We start from the raw sequence: 15,570 nt of genomic DNA, 5'->3' as shown, positions 1-15,570 counted from the left end.
CGTCCCATGAATGTTGTATTCAATCAAATATTCAATTTTCTTGTGACTTCATCTTCCTTCAATGATCAATCCCACCAAAAATACTGCAGTATCATTTCATAACTGACATGAAAATAACCGCAATTTGCTAAAATTTCCATCGCCGGCCATAGAAAGAGTGTGAGACACTGATCAAACAGTATCTTTGCCGACACACAAACCCTTTTCTTTTTTGTCTGGGAATAATTTTTTTTCTTTGCCAACCTCAATTTTTGTCTTTTCAAGTTTCCTTTTTTATTCTCAATAATTATTCAAACTCTCTTATTTTTCTTGTTCTTTCTTTCTTCTCATAAACCCAACAAAAAAAAAGAAAAAGAAAAAATCGTTTTCTTTTGATTCTAAATGGCTATGGCAAATACTAGCGAGAGCGAGAAGACGGGGAAGGAGAAGAAGAACAAGGAAGTAATTCGATTGGAGCGTGAATCTGTAATTCCTATTTTAAAACCTAAATTGGTCATGTCTTTGGCTAATCTTATTGGTAATTTTTGCTCCTTAACTTTTTACTTGTAATGTATCTTAAATTGGTTTATGTTATAGAACAGTTGCTGCATTAATTTATCTTGATTTTTTTAAAAAATATTTTAATTAGTTTTTCAAAAATATTTCCTTTCTGGGTTATATTTTTGCAAAATTGAAATGGGGTTGCTTGCCATATGATAGTATTGTTGGAATTTTTTAAGCTGGGGCTAACTGTTTTGGTTTCACTGTTAGTTGAATTGGGGTCAGCTCAATTTTTTGTTGTTGTTGTTGTACATATTTCTGTTTTTGGTATTGTATGTTTTTGTGAAATTAGAAATGAGTTGCTTGATTTCGAAGGATCATCTTGTTTATGAGATAGAATTTGAGTTGAAGCTTGAAAGTTGGGGTTTACTCATTTGGTTTCACTGCTACTTGAATTGGGGTAAAGTAATCTTTTATTGCACAATATTCTTATTGGGTTATGCTTATTTTGTGAAATTTGAAATAGGTTGCTTTTTTCTTTTGACATTGTGATGCGCGTTCCTTAGACAAGTGTTTAAGCTTCTTGGTTTAACTCATATGGTTTCACTGTTATTTGAATTGGGGATAAATTGATTTTTGTTGTACATTTTTCTCTTTTGGATTATGTTAAATTATGAATTCTTGCAAAATTTGAAATGGGTTGCTTGCTTTGACAATATATGGAAGATTTCTAAGTTAGGGGTGTGTTTAAGCTTCTTGGTTCAGCAAATTTTTTGTTGTGTGTTTCAAGTTGGAGTCAGCGCATTTGGTTACACTATTATTTCAAATTTAGTGGGTTGTGGCTTGCAGTTTTTTTGGGATAAAGTGATGCAAGCTTTTCGATTTTTTAAGTATATGTAAGTAGCAAGATTTGTGGAAATTGTCTCAAGCTCTATGACATTATGAATTTGCCATTGAATTTGATTCAAATCCAAATTTGAGAGGCATTAGTCTATGTGTCTTAACGGTACCTATCTGGGAGTATGGGAGATCACTGGTATTGTCAGTTGATTCTTGACATTGATTGGAACAGAGTTTTTATCTGTTGTTTTTTATGCATATATATAGTTACATGTTTTTGTATCCTTGAAAGCTTGTTAAATCTTTTATTTTATATATTGATTCTGGTGTGAAATGCTTTAATATGTTCAATAATATCTTGCAGAACATAGTTCTGACAGAGCAGAGTTTTTGAAGTTTTGTAAGAGAGTTGAGTATACCATTCGGGCCTGGTATCTCTTACAGTTTGAAGATTTGATGGTACTGTGATGGTATTTTTTCTTTAAGTTAATTTTTGTTTCTATTGAATGCCTTGTTAATTTTCATCATTGAAGTCACGTGCCTGATTGCTACAGCAATTATATGCCCTCTTTGACCCTGTTAATGGAGCTCAAAAGCTGGAGCAACATAATCTATCTCCTGAAGAAATTGACATTCTTGAAGAAAATTTCCTGAGCTACATGATTCAGGTGATATGTGGTTTACTTGTTTCTGGTGACCATTTATGATGGCAGGTGTTTGGTTTTGTGCAGCTAACCATTTTATTAAATGAAAAAGTAAAAGTTTGGTGGCATTTTGCAATTTGTCTGTTGTGTTTGATGTGCTTTATTTCTACCAGGTTATGGATAAGAGTAATTTCAAGATTGTGAGTGATGAAGAGTTTGAAGTTGCCCAAATTGGCCAGTATCTTTTAAATCTTCCGATCTCCGTCGATGAAAAGAAGGTCCCTTTCCAGTTCTTTATTTTTGGTGTTTGTGCTAATGACTATTTATTTCACATTTGTTAAGCTTTAACTTCTGTCTGATGCTGCCCTTTCCACTGGCATGTATTTGTTGCTGTGTTGAATTTAGCTTGACAAAAAGCTTTTGAAGAGGTACTGGTCAAAGCATCCCCAAGAAAATCTTCCGGAATTTGTTGATAAGGTAAAAACTGGAACATCAAAATTTGGTTTAGTGGTTGTTTGGTTGGCAATGAATAATGGTGGAATTGGAATTTCACTTTTCTTTTACATCTTCCATCCTAGTAAAATTTAATTGTTTAATTTTGCACACATATTAAAATCATCACACGGACTTGGTTACGTGTATGGCCAAAAGTCTCCCCCTTTAGCTTGAAATTTATTGGCTATATAGGTTGTTTCAGGGCTTTACGTTGTCTTCCTTTAGTTGATGTTTGTTGTGGTTGGTAACATTGAAGTAGGGAGGGTGGGGGTTATTGTTTCTCATATGCATTTATATGAATATTATTATTTTTCTTCTGGATGATGTTATTAAGTTAAAATATGTACTAACTCTGATTCAGATGTTTCAGCATGTTTCTGGTCTTAGGATTGATATTAGTATTTCTTTTGTCTATTATCTTTAGCTTAACCTGGATTACTTTTCCTGGCCATCTTCGTTGGTAGGAATACATGAAGTTTGGTTTACTGTCTTTGTATTAAGGAAAACTATGGTATTTAAAATAAACCAGTTTATAGGTTATACAAATTCATCTACAACTGCTAAAGCTGATGAACATAAAATTTCCTTGATATCTTTATAACATTTTTTTGAAAAAGTTAACATCATGTCTGGTCGGAGTGTGTTGGGCTCTTTGATGGTATAGGCTTTTTGATTTTGAAAGGGAAAATTTGAATGTATTTGATTTCGTTGTAGAGACTTATGTAGCTGTGCTAGATTGTTGTTGTGACTTGGGAGGAGAAGACATAGGACGATGCTTTAGAGGTGTGCACATATGGTTATGAGTGTGATGCTTTAATGATGTTCTTTTTATTTTCATATTTTTTTTTGGTGGGTAGAGGTGTTTGGAGTCTAGTAAGCTTCTTGGTGGTATGTGACAAATGCTGCCTTTTTCAATTTTATGCTTTCCTTTGTACAGTACGATTGGCTTACACGCTAGTATTTTTTAGAGGATGTCTTGTCCTCGTATTTTATATCGTGGCTCTTTGTTTGTATATATCTCTTAAATAATTTTATTGTCGCTTGGGGGTGGGTATATTGAAGATAGATGGATGTACTTTGAGTGAATTGAATCAGCATTTGAGATTTGCTCTGTCATCACTCTTTTTGTTCTTTTTCATGTCTTATATTATTGAGAAAAGGCTACCTTTTTCCTTTGGTTGTCTCGGCTTTAATGCTTGTATTTTATAGTATTTTTTTTGTCTCTTCTTTCAGTATGTAATATTTCGACGTGGCATTGGTGTTGACCGCACTACTGACTACTTTTTCATGGAGAAAGTGGATATGATCATTTCACGCATATGGGCAAAGCTTTTGAGAGTGACTGGGTGAGTAATAGCCTGACACTATATTTTCCGCTACAATATTAAGATTTTAAGAACTTATATCTTGTCACAACTACTACTTCTAGAAGTGTTTAGAGAAAAAAAAAAATCATATTTTGCATATTGATTGGGTTGAGGTGGTATCTGGCTATCTGCGACTTGCTGCAATAATTAGAAGGATCAGGCACAGAACTTCAATGTATGATGATAGAATAGTTCTGGGAAAATAGATACGTGACGTTGAGCTACCAGTTTTTATTTTATTATATTATTATTTTTTTTTATAAAAAGTTAGATCAGTTGACTACTATTTTCAAGTTTATAAAGTTTTGGCAAGTGGAATTGATAAAGATTGTTTTCGAATTTATTCTAAAAATTCTATGCGAAGTAATTGTTTACTTTCTTATGGAACTGTTATAGATTCCAACTTTTTTGTTTGTAGTGAGAACCCTTTCTAACATTTTATCTTTATTGAAAGAAATACTATCAGAAAAAATTATGAGGAATCTGCATAAGTATATGTTGTAAAGATTTTCTTATAAATTAATAGTTAGATTGATTTGACAGATAATGCTGTTTAACTAATATATCAGACTATTATGACTATTAGTCAATGATAGAGCTCTGAGTGGCTTGGATTCTAACAATGGATAAATGCAGGGATTTGTTTGTTTTTTTTTTTTTTTAATATATGTAGAATAAAAGGGAATAATCATAGTTTAGATGCTCTGTAAAGGGATGATTGAATTAAGGTGAAGCTGTGATGGGGCAAAAGGGCAGTGTCATTGGGGGGAGTGGGTTCTTTTTGAATTTACTTATCTGGATATAACCATAGTTTAGATGCAAATCTGCAGCATACAAAGTGTATAGAAAGAAACGAGTTAAGAGTTTGGCTGAAAATAGCTATAACCAACAAGATCGTTTGGGCTTTCTAGATGTTATTCAATTCTGTAGTAATTTCTTACTTCTAATGCTAATAGAGATTGGGAAATTCCACAAATTCAATCAGTTCTTATTCAAATTTAAAACATTTAATTCTGAGAAAGGCTAACAATCGTGGCTTATCTATAAGCTAAATTTAGGGATCATAATAATTTTTTTTTGAAACATAAACTAAGTACTCCCTCCATTTTTTAACATTTGCATCACTTTGACCAGCAATTGCCGAGACATAACTTTGACCATTAATATATTTATTGTCTATTAGTAAAAATATTAATTATGCAAATAGACATGGTAACTAATCCAATGATTTATTACATAATAACATTTATTCATTTTATAATAGTACAAAAATTAAGTCAAAGAGAGTATGTGAATAGTGTATAAATCAAAGTGATGCAAATATTTAAAAGCGGAGGGAGTACTATTACTAAACTTAATAAAAAGACCAATATTAACGCCTATTCTTCCTATGCCAATTATAGTTGCTATAGAAAAAGATGATGAAATATGTCCTTGGGGCCCATGATCCATTACCAAAAGACTTCATACAAAGGCTTATACGGTAGGTGAGATATTTTTTATTAGACGTATATGTGCTTAACCTATTAGTTCTTCACTATGTATTTACTACATTATTAATATGGGAAGGTATTATTTTAGCCTTTTAGGTTGTTATGTTCTCTTACACTATGTTTGGATAACAATAGTTAAGGGAAAGGGAGGGGGAGGGAAGGGAAAGGGAGGTGAGGGGAGGGAGAAGGTGGCCTTCCATTTTCCTTCCAAATCTCTCCAACAATGGAGGGATTTGGTTTATTAAAAGGGGAAGGAAAATGGATCCTTCCAATTCCCTCCCCTTCTCTCCTTGCATTAGATATCCAAACAAAGGATGATGCATCCCTTCTTTTCTCTTCTCTTCCTTTCCCTCCATTTCTCTCTATCCAAACATAGTGTTAGACTATGTGTTATGCAAGATTATGGGTTTAGAAATTTTAGACAAGGACACTGTCTAATATGGGATACGAGTGCGGTGACATGCCTGAGTGGAACATATTCCTATTTTAAAAGACTTTTTTGCATGAATTCTGCCATAGAAATACATATACATACATTTTAGGCTGACTTGTTTGTTTATTCTTGTTGAAATGCATATCTGAAGCCTATTTGTTCGCACAGTGCAATTAGTCTTCTTTTCCTTCCTTATATATCTACATTTCTTCTATGATTATGTTGTTCAAGATGATCGAATTGTATGGGTGAGCATTGAAGTGTAGGGTAAGAATGTATAATCCTTGTCGAGTGTCTAACACGGATATGGAAGACTAATTGAAGAGTCGAAGTATCATAGCTCAGAGAAATGATCAATAATTATTGTCAAATGGCCCAAGGGGAAGGTCAAACTTTCCAAATTCTTGTATATCAGCTTAGGGCACTTAAAGGTAGAATGTGATTCCAAGAATAAATGAAGTGAAACTTGGTCGTAAGGATCTGTGAAGATAATAAAGTGTTTTTTCCACTGTTTTATCATTCTCATCTTTCTTGTGTCTCATGTTTGGTTATAATGCGTTGTAACTTTATATGTTTCTGGGACTGTGTTTTTTTCCAGGATACAAAGACTTCGGTCCATGTTCTCAAAGCCACGGCAGTATTCTATTAAAAATAGAAAGAGAGATGATGAATATGAGTCTGATCAAGATGATCTCTATGTTGAGCGGATCAGAATTCAGAATTTGGAATTCAGGTTTGATATCTGAATAACCCTGACACTCCATATACATGTATGTCCATTGCAGTAGGGAATATTGTTTTAAAGTAACTATATGAATTTATTTCCCTTTCATAATCTCTGCATTATCTGACTTTTTCCCAATCTGTGGAATATTTTGCACATGAACTGCTAATTGTTTCAGAGTGTATGCTATTGTATATTGTTTGTTATGATGTATGCATTATGCTGCATGGTATGTTTTAAAAAGTTACAAAGAACTGTATGTGTAGGATTCCATGGAGTGACACTATAGGAGGACTGTTATACCCTTGAGCCATCATCAAGTAATTTTATCTATGGAATATCAAATGAAGAAAAGCCGAGTAATGTTTTTAAGCTAAAACTTGACTCCAGGTATATAAAAGCCTCAAAAATTAAGATTTGAAGCTTTGCAAAGGGAAGCTATGCCCTTAACTTTTTTGGTTTCTTCTTATTTATTTATTAAGGATCTATTTGTTTCAACTTATTTTCTCTTTTAATACATAATAAGTTCATTTAGGTTTAGACTAAGTGAATTTTGACTCACTTACAAAAGATTGTAAATATGATTAAGAATAGTGCTAAATAGAAAAACAATGGTACTTTCGAGGTGCTACTTCTCTACCAAGATCCCAAGTCTCATTTTGTTCTGAATGCCCTCAATACCTAGCCACATTCCCCTTTTAATTTACAGCCCCAAGTTACATACCTACCATGATTTTCTCATATTCCGCCTCAGCGATGGCATCACTAACTTAAGTGCTTCTTTAGGAAAAATTGATTTATACTATTTCAACTTTAGGCGATCTACTATAAACAGTCCCACCTTTCAATTAATCCTGAATGGGCCTAACTTTTTGATTACGTTAATGCAGATGGTCTTGCATGGTTTACCTACTATAACAGGTAAATGCAAGTACTTTTACTTTAATTCCCCCCACCTCCCCTTTTTCCTCTCCATTTCAATTCTTTTTTGGGCACTTTTATTCCTTCTCCCTTCATCTGTTCCCCCACCTCTGTCATTTCTCCCTTTGTTCAAATGATTGTAAAGCTATCTTCCATGGCTATGGTTTTATTTATTTTAATTTTTTTTTTCTTCAATTGTCTTCTATTCATCCATCCATTCATTGCCTTAGTTGTTGAACCAGCCACTGAAACCCACATCGACACCTCAATACCCACTGAAATCAATACCCAATTATTTTTGTTTTCTCGCTAACATCCAAATGGCCTTCAAGCCTTATCTCTTATGTGATTCCGGCGTACCCTATAGATTAAAGGGGAAATTCTACCAAACGACAATAAGGCCTGCTTTGTTATATGGTACAGAATGTTGGACCGTAAAACATTGCCGCGTGCATAAGATGTATGTGGCGGAGATGCGTATGTTGCGATGGATGTGTGGCCATACAAGAAAGGATCGGTTTAGGAATGAGATAATTAGGAAGAAAGTAGGGGTTACATTGATTGAGTACAAGATGAGGGAGAATCGCTTAGGATGATTTGGCCATGTAAGAAGGAGGATGCTCCGGTAAGGAGGCTCGAAGAATTGCAAAGTTTTGGGATCGTGAGACATAGAAGAAGACCTAAGAAAACTTGCAAGAGGGTGGTTGAGAAAGACATGAGTGCTTTGGGGATCGAGGAAAATATGGTGTTGGTTAGGGTGGTATGGAGGGAGAAAATTCATGTCAACAATGTGTTGTGATTATTTATGTACTTTCTAAATTATTTTCTTATTTAATTTTATTATTTTATCCCACTAATGTTTTATGAACTGTATTATTTTCCTTTGCTAAAGTTTTCTCAAACCTTTATGTTTTGTTATTGAATAATATAAGTACACATTTTGTTAAGGAATGTATACAGACCTTGTTTTGTTTGTAAGAAATTAAATTACTTACATGTTTGTGGGTATCAAAACTTTGTAGTGTTCTTCATGAGTGCTGAAGATGGGTTTATGCATGTCCTCGAGTTTGAGAAAAATTTGATGCCCCGCCTTCTAGGGCTCGGCACGAATCGAATATCCGATTCAAAATGGATTTTAGATTTCCGATAATTGCAATATTTGATATCCGAATCCGATACAAAAAATTTCAGATCGGATGTACGTGAATACTATTAAATTTTTCAACTTTTTGTTTAAATATTTTAGAGAAATTGTAAATCAATCAATCAATCAAAGCCTTAATCCCATTAGTGGGATCGGCTACATGAACCAAATTTGATTATTCCGTGTAATCATCAACAAAAATCTTCCTCCTCCATCCCGTATGATCCAATGCCTCATCCTCATGCAAATCCATATACTTCAGAAATTGTAAATAGTAGGAAAAAAAATTGGATATTTGGATGGATCCGAAATTCAAATTATTTTGGATATTTTTCAGAAATTGATATCCAAAAAGGTATCCGATATTTGAAATTACAAATCGGATATCCTAAATTATCGGATCGGATCTTCAGATAGTTTTGTTCAGCCCCTACTGACGTCTTCAAGTTTGATTAGGTTAGCACCTTTACCCCATGAAGCATAGCCAAAAATTCATTAGTTAATTTGTAGGAAACCTTTTCTTTGGTTAAGGCAGGATATTGACTCAAAAGTCAAAACCTCTACTAATTTTTTATTTATTTATTTTTATTTTTTATTTTATTACTAATAGCATATGACTAGAAAATGGGCTCACTAATGGTTTAATGACCCAACCTCTAGCATCTACCCATTGAGTTTCTTATTTTCATCTTTATGATATTGGGGGTAATGGTATATTGGTATGGTTTTACTCTCATTGCTGGTCCTGCCTTGGTGCCTTGGTGGTATCCCTCTAATGGTGAGTGAATTACCCTTTTAAAACTCCCCATCGAATTCTTGTAATTGTCCTCCCTTTTTGTACGGCCCTTGTTTCTCTTTCTCCTTTCAATTTGATTGAGCTTCATTTCCCCCTCTTTTTTCCTAGAGCAAAATTTGAGATCTCACGAGTGCAGGGTTACCTTGCAAGGAGACACTTAACCTAATATCCGGGAACCCCAAGTATGACATTGGTGTTGCTTAGTTGGAGTTGTAGAAAATCCTCTCTCATACCTACCCTTTCCTCAATCGAATAAGTACTCTATTGCACACCCCTCTCCCTTGAATTGCCTTCCTATTCCTCGATGAAACATTGTACTTGCCAGAATCCGTCACAGGAATCGATGACTCTTCCAGTGTATCCTTGGATATAAAATTACTCGTAGCTCATGGATCTACCATGGCTACATCCTCCTTGCCATGATTGCCACCTAGTTTAATACTCCCTCCGTTCCTAATCAAATGCCCCAGTTTGACCGCCACTTTTGCCAACATGGAACTTTGACCAATAATATCTTTAATTATCAAAAAGTATAAATTATAAAAAAAATTGATTTCGAAATCTATACATTGAGACGCTTTTAACAGGTACCCATATGACTTTATTTTTAAAGTAGGACTTTTATTTTGTAGAGCATTTATTTTGGAACGAAGGGAGTTCATAAGTAACACACTCATTTGAGGAATCACAGGGATGTAGATTGCTTAACTAAATACTGATGGGGCCTCAATTTTCATACTTAGAGACAATCTAGCTTGAGCTTTTGTTTGTTTTATTACAATTACTATATATAAAAAGCTTTTTTATTTTTTATTTTGTTACCTTTTTTAAACCTGGTCTTGGGCAAATTTTGATAAACCTGACATCAAGTGAGTGGACCTTGGACTTGGCTGCTTGGATTGTGAGAGAATGGAAGGTAGGATAGAAGTACTTATTAGATTGTAAGAATCTTTTCTGCTTTTGTTGGGGAAAGACACCTTTTTTTTCTTTTTAAAGCTTGGAACAAATATTCCTATATTTTTGGAGTAACATCCTAGCTGGACATCTTCATGCTGAGATCTTTCTGCTGTTTTTCTTTTCAGTTCCAACTTCTCTTACTGAGGATTTTAACAGCATTTTTGTGGATTTCTTGTACGACTTTGAATATAGAGAGTAGGAGACATTGTTGAGTCTTGTTTTAAGTCGATTTTGTGCCTCTGCAAAGTTTGATGCAAAATAGAATGTTAATGCTTCATACAATTCAATCACCTCTCTTGTTTTTTATGTGTATAACTATTGGACAGTATCTTACATTGCTTTTTTCCTTCAGTTTGCGCAATCTGCTGAGCAAGATTACCATCCAGGAACCTACTTTTGATAGAATGATTGTTGTTTACAGGTATCAGCTTCTTGAGCTCATGTTCTCTTCTTGTGCATATGTTCTCTGTTTTAATTTGTTATATGTTTGGATTTTTTTATTGGCAGTGAAATTAGTTACCAAGAATTTATCTCTGTCATATACCTCATATATTATCAATAGCAAAATTGCTGATGCTAACTAGTACCTTTGTCCAGCATATGATATACCTTTAACTGTTGAAGGGCGCGCATGTGATACTGTGATAGGGTATTTAGAGGTTCAAAGATTAAATTGATGGTCTATTTTATAGCACTCCAGATTATCTCACGTGTTATGTTTGACTGTAGAACTGTATTTATCACTGCTTTGGTTTTGTAGTCAGTTTTGGTTCTCATATTCAAGTAATTTCCTTCACTGGCAGAACAGAAAGCAGTGTGTGTTTTCCAATAAAAATAAATGCTCTCCGTGCAGTGTCTTGCTTGTCAAATTGTTTTATATTGATGCATGATTCCTTCAAACAATTTTTGTTCATATCTTGGGAATGTTGAAGTTGAACTTTCTGGATATTTTTTTACAAATAGCTTATAGCTTGTTTAATTTGATAGGAAAGCAAGTCCTAAAGGGAAATCAGACAGAGGGATATATGTGAAACATTTTAAAAATATTCCAATGGCTGACATGGAAATCGTTCTCGTAAGTGTTTATTATTATAGCCGTTGTGAAGCTTTTATAATTATACTTCCTATAAGTCACCTTTGAATCTCGTTCTTGTGTATGTGTTTTTTTCTACTAAAAGCCGGAGAAGAAGAATCCAAGTCTTACGCCAATGGACTGGGTCAAGTTTCTTGGAACTGCAATTGTTGGGCTGGTTAGTTTTTAATGTTAAGAATCCCGATAAATTGATTCTTGTAATCTTTCACCCACCATTTTAATGTTTTCTTGAGTTGTCTATTATTGCAGGTTGCTATTGTAAGTTCACTCGAGATCAAGGCTGATCCTTGGGTTGTCATAGCCGTCCTTTCCACATTAGTTGGTTATTGTGCAAAGACATATTTTGCGTATGTATTGTCATGATTTCACCTCTCTTTCCCTTTTTTGCTTGGATATTGCTGAATTTTTTTCTTTAATCCAGCTTGAAGATCATGTACAGGCTTTTATGCTACAATTATGATATTATAATGGATTCCAAAACCAACCTTACTCATACACTCTAATAACAACATTAATGAAAGGGAAAGGTTGATTCTTTAACTGTAATTACCAAGACTTGCTTACAAAGCTATTAGCTTGAGGCTACCGATTTCCAAGTGAAATCCCCTCCCCCACCAAAGGGTTTCACTTACCTTGTCTCTCCTCTACACACCATGGTCACCTTGACAACACCACCACTTTGCTTAGCCACCATAACAATCTACCATCCAAACTTTCCACTAAAACCACCCGGTCCAACCTCTCCACCATCATTGCCTTACCAACCTCCACAAAACCACCTACCCTCCACATAATCAATATGGCCACCATGCATAACCAACCAAACTGATTCAAAATCCACTTAACCCACCAACTCCCCCCCCCCCACTTCCACACCTTAAATCCCATGAAATCAGCCAACCACCCACACAAAAATCTACCCTACCACAAAAGCAATCAAGACTGAGGATGAGAAATACCTCTTTTATTAATAACCATGGGTTTATATGGTCAAATTCAACCATGAAACTCCGGATCTCAAGTTATATGGCCAAATTTGGCAATTAAAACCTTATTGATTGGCTATGTAGGAGCAACAGGTCGGCACATGTTGGCAGCGGATCACTGGTGGCCTATGGTCAGTGGAACGTTAGTGAAAAGGAAGGATAAGCAGGTCAGCTGTGGCATTGGGAGGGGGGCAGTGGTGGAGGTTGTAGAGCAGAGAGATGGTTGAGCAGTGGTGAGCGAAGGGAGAGATGGAGTGTAAAAATGTCAACCTGAACACCTTAAATCAAATTTCTTTCTCCTTTCTCTTTCTTAGTTTCATTCTGTTTACCCCTTGCAAACCAAATACCCCCCTAATTTTTCTTATGTTACCCCTGTTCTGTACTCTAGACAGTTTGAATTGATGTTCAAAGATACACTAATAAAAATCCCTCCTTTTTCTCTCTTAATCTATACTGAGCTGACATTGTGCTCCTAAACATGCCATCTTAGCCTGTTTGATAGTTGCTCAACAATTGCTTATCAACCATTAGTGCTATTATTTGATCACCAGTAATCCCTAGTGGCCTGTTTTACTCTTTCCTCGTCTCCTTTTCTCCCATAATCATTACCGTCTGCCATAGAAAGGTTGCCAGTACATCACTTACCACACCTTCATGATTCCAGCCCCCTTACTCTTTATTTTTCCTCCGTTCCATCTTTGCTCTCAATAAGTAAAAAGGTTGCCACTTGCCAGTACATTATTGACCACACCTTCATGCACACACACACGATACTTTTCTTGTAACTTGTGTGCTTCATTGTCTTTTTTTCTGGATCATCCGTGATTGCAAACCCCATTATTCTTGGTAGGTTCTACAAATTTGACGAGATTCGTATGCTTGCAAATTGTAAGGAGTTATCAATTTGTCATAGTACCTCTAATTTCTGATATCCGGACTGGGACTAGAAGTGAAAACTTAACTATCAGCTTATCTAAGCAAGAGGATTCAAGGATGAAATATTTATTTGCCATTAAAACTTTTATTTTTTCAATCAAACAATACAAACTGATCAGCTTATGACATTTAGGGGTGGTTTTATTTTTGTTGTGTCTAAGATCACTTTTTCATCTAGGTCTCTTTGTCCAAACCTTACCCTCTTGCTTCTATAGGTGTTATATATATATATATATATATTGCTTGTTTGAAAGAATAACATGAGAAAAAAGAAGGGGGGGGGGGGGGTGGAGGGGGGTGTTTGGTTTTCCATAATCCTTTTTAAGTGTTGGCCTTTTGAGTAGAAGCCCTACTTCTTATCGTGTATACGGTTATTTTTTTTTTTTTTGGAAGGGAATCGTGTATATGGTTATTAGTCATATTAAGTATGGAAAATCATGCGTGATTTTTGATGTTTCAATGCAAAAATTTGATGTATGTTCTCCATATGGCCCTTAATTCAGCTTTCAGCAAAACATGGCTATGTATCAGAATTTAGTAACTCAGTCAATGTATGACAAACAACTCGACAGCGGAAAGGGAACTCTTCTTCACTTATGTGATGATGTGATTCAACAAGAAGTAAGTCTTTGCATCCTTCATCTTGATGGATCTGCTAATTGCAGTTTCTAACCAAGTCTTTGTTCTGCAGGTCAAGGAAGTAATTCTCTCGTTTTTCATACTGATGGAACAGGGTAAATGTACTAGAGAGGTAATTCAGTACTCCAAATGAAATTAAACCTCTTTAATTTGCTTCTGCCTTTTTAACAATCAAACTTCTGAAATTTAATGACTTGCTTAGGATCTTGATCTACACTGTGAAGAATTAATCAAGGAAGAGTTTGGTCAGAGCTGCAACTTTGATGTAGATGATGCAGTTCAGAAGTTAGAGAAGTTGGGTGTTGTTTCTAGGGTGAGATTCCTTTCCCACCTTCATTACTAGGTGTCTTTTTCTGATCAAGCTTCAAGGATTTCTGGTTTAAGCCTCTCCTGTATTGTATTTGTAATTGAATAGCAGAGTTGTTTTGTCAAATTCTGCATAAATCATCTATTTCTTTTCAACTGGAAGCTTCCTTATTCTAATGCGTTTTAAGGTTTGAACTTCCAGGATTCAATTGGCAGGCATTTTGCTGTTAGCCTTAAACGAGCTAATGAGATAATCGGGACAACAACAGAGGAGCTTGTTTTGAAGGCGAGACAAACTGGCCTTCAGTAATTCTTGATGTTCTTTTCGCAAGGGAAGGACATATACACTTTCTTTAATGGTTTGATTTAAATGTAAATACATGAGGGAAGATTACGTGCACTGCCTGTTCGCCCCTTTGTACGTAACCAAGGTGGGAAAACTGGATAATTCATTTATTGGTTTTCTTATGAGTATGACTATGCTCTATGCAGTACATAATCCACAGATGTGCCACAGGCATCCTTTTCTGGACCTGGCAAAATTTGCTGAATATTGTAGAGTGGTATTATCCCCTTGTTGCACTTGTAAATTTTATTTTAAAAGAAGTAAATCATCTTGAGATGCAAATTATTAGCTTGACACAAAATTATGTTCCTTCACACAGTTATAATCTTGAGATGCAAATTATGAGCTTGACACCATTATAATTTTTTTTGGAGTTCGACCTAGTAACTTGGAAAGTTTAGGTCATGTTTTTCTATGGTATATATAATTCAGGGTTAGGTGATGATATAATTTCTACAAGTAGTTATCAATTAGAAGAGTAGCAGAGTTTTATTTATTATCAATAAGGAGAGTTTAGGGAATTTTTTGTGAGCTATTACAACTGAAATGGATGATGATCTCAAGAATATTGATGATCAAAGTTCCCCTGTAATTTACATAAATTTTTCTACTACCTCTGTTTTACATTTTTTGCAACTTTTGCCAAAAACATCCACTACACATTTATTGCAACTTTTCCAATTTTGCCATTTTTAGTAAGTTTTTTTAAAAGAAATTACATAAATACCTTGACTTAGAATTTAATAACCTCAATTAGATTTTAAATAGTACACTTATTAAATTACTATTCTAACATCATTTATTAACAATTCCCACCAAATTTAATTCATTATTTCAATTCCCAACTAGCTCATTAAATTCATCTAGCAATTGAAATTTCCAGAAATTAAACCCTAACTCGATCTACTTGTTCTTCATCTTCCTTGTTTCTCTCTCTTAAAAAACGAGCAGATCTCCATTAAGCACCCCT

The 15,570-nt window shown here is 34.6% G+C and overlaps 1 protein-coding gene across 1 annotated transcript; it reads left to right on the top strand.

Annotated features, from left to right (window-relative positions):
* Positions 1-28: 28 nt before the first annotated feature.
* On the top strand, positions 29-14,949 carry LOC110727196. Its single transcript, XM_021906756.1, has 15 exons — positions 29-517; positions 1,685-1,779; positions 1,875-1,988; positions 2,138-2,242; positions 2,370-2,441; positions 3,693-3,805; positions 6,351-6,485; positions 10,647-10,715; positions 11,282-11,369; positions 11,473-11,544; positions 11,637-11,734; positions 13,813-13,930; positions 14,001-14,060; positions 14,151-14,261; positions 14,457-14,949. The coding sequence occupies exons 1-15, from the start codon at positions 382-384 to the stop codon at positions 14,562-14,564; spliced, it is 1,494 nt and encodes a 497-aa protein (XP_021762448.1). The 5' UTR covers positions 29-381; the 3' UTR covers positions 14,565-14,949.
* Positions 14,950-15,570: the final 621 nt, after the last annotated feature.

This window comes from Chenopodium quinoa, unplaced genomic scaffold (assembly GCF_001683475.1).
Source record: "Chenopodium quinoa cultivar QQ74 unplaced genomic scaffold, ASM168347v1, whole genome shotgun sequence".
Taxonomy (NCBI): domain Eukaryota; kingdom Viridiplantae; phylum Streptophyta; class Magnoliopsida; order Caryophyllales; family Amaranthaceae; genus Chenopodium; species Chenopodium quinoa.
This window is presented reverse-complemented; position numbering and strand designations above follow the sequence as displayed.